This window comes from Carlito syrichta, unplaced genomic scaffold (assembly GCF_000164805.1).
Source record: "Carlito syrichta isolate Samal-C Ts95f unplaced genomic scaffold, Tarsius_syrichta-2.0.1 Scaffold308194, whole genome shotgun sequence".
NCBI lineage: Eukaryota > Metazoa > Chordata > Mammalia > Primates > Tarsiidae > Carlito > Carlito syrichta.
This window is the reverse complement of record NW_007252290.1, coordinates 255,102-259,104: the sequence shown is the minus strand read 5'-3', so window position 1 is coordinate 259,104 and position 4,003 is coordinate 255,102. Positions and strand designations below refer to the sequence as shown.

The 4,003-nt window shown below is 47.1% G+C and overlaps 1 protein-coding gene across 1 annotated transcript in view; it reads left to right on the top strand.

Moving 5' to 3' along the window:
* The first annotated feature begins 3,354 nt into the window (after positions 1-3,354).
* Positions 3,355-4,003, top strand: part of LOC103267663 — a 6,625-nt gene continuing 5,976 nt past the window's right edge. The window contains 1 exon segment of the mRNA XM_021716135.1: positions 3,355-3,387. Within this exon segment, the coding sequence (XP_021571810.1) occupies positions 3,355-3,387 (33 nt within the window).

The following is a 4,003-nucleotide window of genomic DNA, read 5'->3' as shown; positions in this document are numbered from 1 at the left end:
GAAGGATCGCCGGAGCCCAGCAGGTCGAGGCTGCGGTGGCCGGGAGCGGCCACTGAACTCCAGTCTGGGTGACAGAGTGAGAACTCCAATTCAAAAAAAAAAGAAAAAAAGAAAAAAGAAATCGAGACTATCACTCACCATATACAAAGATCAACTCAAGATGGATTAAAGATCTAAACAAAAGACCCAAAACCATAAAAAAATACTAGAAGAAAACATAGGGAAAATTCATATACTTAGCCATTCGTTTATCATCTTTTGAAAAATGTCTATTCATGCCTTTGCCCATTTTTAGTAGGATTATTTGTGTGCTTTTTTGTTGAGTAGCAGGACATTGGTCTAGGCAAAGAATCAATAACTGAGACTTTAAAAGCACAGGCAACAAAAGTCAAAATAAACCAACAAGACTTAATTAAACCAGAAAGCCTCTGCTCAGCAAGATAAACAAGCAACAGAGTGAACTGACACCCTGCAGAATGGGAGAAGAGACCTGCAAACTATTCATCCAACAGGGGACTAATATCCAGAATATGCAAAGAACTCCAACTACTCAACAAAAAAAGCACCCAAATAATCCCACTAAAAAATGGGCAAAGTCCATGAATAGACATTTTCCAAAAGATGATAAACAAACATCCAACAGGTATATGAAAAATGTGCTTGACAGCACTAATCATCAGAAAGACAAATCAAAACCAAATGAAATGTCATCTTATCCCAGTCAGAATAGCTATTATTAAAAAGAAAAAAAAATAGCAGATGGCGAGGACGCGGAGGAAAGGGAAGGCTTACACACTGTTGGCGGGAATGTACATTACAATGACCTCTACAAAACAATTTGGAGATTTCTCAAAAAGCTTAAAAATAGAACTGTCGGACAAGTGTTCAAGTGAAGGCAAGACAGCGAACGTGCTGCATCTTTCCGCGGCTGGAGGCAAAGATTCCATCATGGGCATGAGAGCATCCACAAACTAAAAGATAATGCAGAGAAGCAGAAGGGCTGTGGCTCTGGCTCCAAAAAGGGCTCCTGAGTGTGAATGCTGCGGCTTTTGACAGTGTGAAGCAGGATGGTGATAAGCCTGGGCAACAACGCTGTGTTGAAGGCTGGATTCTCTTTGTCACCGGAGTCCATGAGAAAGTCACTGAAAAAGACACCCACAACAAATTTCACAGAACACTGGAAAATTAAAAACATCCACTTCAGCTGGGCTCAGTGGCTCAGCCTGTAATCCCGCACTTTGGGAGGCTGAGGTGAGTGGATTGCCTGAGACCGTGGGCTCAAGACCCACCTAGGCAACTTGGCGCGACCTCATCTCTACAATAAATCAAAAAATTAGCTGGGTGTGGTAGTGCGCGCCTGTAGTTCCAACTATTTGGAAGGCTGAAGCAGAAGGATCACCGGAGCCCAGCAGGTCAAGACTGCGGTGGCCGAAAGCGTGCCACTGCATTACAGTCTGGGCGACAGAATGTGACTCCAATTCAAAAAAAAAAATCCACTTCAACCTTTACAACCTTTACAGGTGAACAGGATACCTGAAGGGTTCTGCTCTAGTTGAGTGTGAAACACACCAGGAGCCCAGGCTGCTATGGAGGGACTTCATGGCCAGGATCTGATGGGACCCCGATCAGCATTGACTGGTGTTTTGCCTGCTATTTGGGGAACAGGCCACCTGAGACCCAGTCTCCACCGCTACACAATATTTCCATGTAACAAGCACATGGCCAGGTGTGGTGGCTCAAGTCTGTAATCTCAGAACTTTGGGAGGCCGAGATGAGAGGATTGCCTGAGGGTTCAAGACCAGCCTGGGCAACATGGTGAGACCTCGTCTCTACAATAAATCAAAATATTAGCCGGGCGAGGTGGCGCGTGCCTGTAGTTCCAGCTACTTGGAAGGCTGAGGTAGAAGGATCGCCTGAGCCCAGTGGGTCGAGGCTGTGGTGGCCGGGAGCAGCCACTGCACTCCAGCCTGCACTCCAGCAACAGAGTGAGACTCCAACTCAAAAAAAAAAAAAATCACACACATCCACCCTGTGAATCTAAAATAAAATGAAAAAAAAACTTGCACATGTATTCCATAAATCTGTACAAATTAAAAAATAAATAAAATATTTTTAAATAGCAAAAAGAAAGAAAGAAACTAAGACTCAGAAAAATTAAGTGACCTGCCCAAGGTCACACAGTCACTAAGTGGTAGGACAAGGTGTTAAGGTATCAAAGGTCTGATCCCCAAACTGATGGTATCTCTACCGTGTCTTGTTATAAGGGTAGGAAAACAGGAAGTTGCCAGCCAGAAAAAATTATTCTAAACTCAGAAGAAACACTAAACTGACAGGGTAAGAGATTACTAACTACAGGTTCCATCGCAGCCCTCTTTCTCCAAGGATGCATAGTCAAATGGAGTCTTGGAGAGGATACCTAGACAACAGAGGACTTGCCAATGACACCTGGGGGGTCTGGACTTGAGTTGTGTCTTCGGTCACCTCTCCTCTTACTTCTGGGCAGACCCGGAACAAAATACCAGTCAATGCTGGTCAGCTGTTCCGTGAGATCCAGGCCCTGGAGTCCCTCCATAGCATCCTGGGCTCCTGGTGTGTTTCACACTCAAGTAGAGCATAGCCCTGCAGGAATCCTATTTGCCTGTCCAGGTTGAGGTGGACAGGGGAGGGAGCAGGTCATGTCCTTCTTTGGGGAGTTGTTCATCTGGTGCTGGGCAGACAGGCTGCCCCTCTAACCTGGGGAAGCCGTGGCAGGCGGGCACAGTGACCTCCACCTCCAGACTTGATTTCTGCACTCAGTGTCCTTCTGGAAGTTCCTGCTGGGCATGGGAGTGTAATCAACCTTTTCACAATGTACCTCCCTGCCCCCAACAAACAAGGAAAGTCAGTGCCCGCCTCCCTTCTTCTGCAGTGTCCAGGCAAGCCCTATGCCCGGCCCTGACCCTGGGAAGTTGTGAGCCTTTATCTGTGCCTCTCAATGCCTCCTCCCTGGTACCTTCCTTCCTTTCTGATTGTTGATCACAATGTCTACACTTTTGGGGGGGAGAAAAAAAGTGGGATGGGGAGGGAGAAAGAGTAAATTTCCAGGAATTGTTTCGCTGCTACTGTTCCTACGGCTTAGAGCAAAGCCGTTTGCCCTCCTCGGTGGGGCTGGCGCAAAGCCTGGCCTCCCGCCCCTCCCACTTTCCCTTCCTCCAAGGCTCTCTTTTTCCAGCTGCTCTCCCTACCCTAAAAAAAACCTCCACTTGAAAACTGCAGAGCTGTCACTTATTTCTTCCTGAGAGAGCAGCTTTCCCTCTGAGCTTCTGCCAGAAGGAACCACCGTCACTTCCTCTTGCTGTAAATACACCCTGGCTGATGGGTGTCGGCGGGGTCCGGGAGCAGGTGGAGGTGAGGCTGCAGAGGGGATGTCTCCACGTGGGAGGGAAACTTCAGAGACCCAGGGAACACGAGCCACTCAACACAGTCTTGAGAGGAACGGAAATGACCACAGGTGTGGCCCATGTGGAAGGGACAGAGACCAGACAATTATCTTCCTTGGAGGGTGCTTGGTCTCAGAGAGGCTCCATCTGCATGGGTCAGAGGCATGAAGAGGAAACAAACATTCTCAGACAGCACCTTACTGGAGCACATATCAAGGTGCTAGAAACTTCGACCCTTAAGAGGGAGAGTGAGACTGAAAACTCAAAGCCAACCCCATTTCAGGCTGTCATGGTTCCACATGACAGACTTCTTGGTCTAGGATGGTCTGGGTTGTGGGTGGAGGGTTTCAGAAAACTACAAGTTAAAGATAATCTCCCACGGAGGAGGACGGTGGTAATGGTTGCATAGCAATGTGAGTGCAGTCAATGCCACTGAACTGTACATCTAAAAATGATTAAGATGATAAATATTATGTTTTATATATATATATATTTTTTTTTTTCTTTGAGTTGGAGTCTCACTATCACCCAGACTGGAGTGCAGTGGCCACTTCTGGCCACCGCAGCCTCGACCTGCTGGGCTC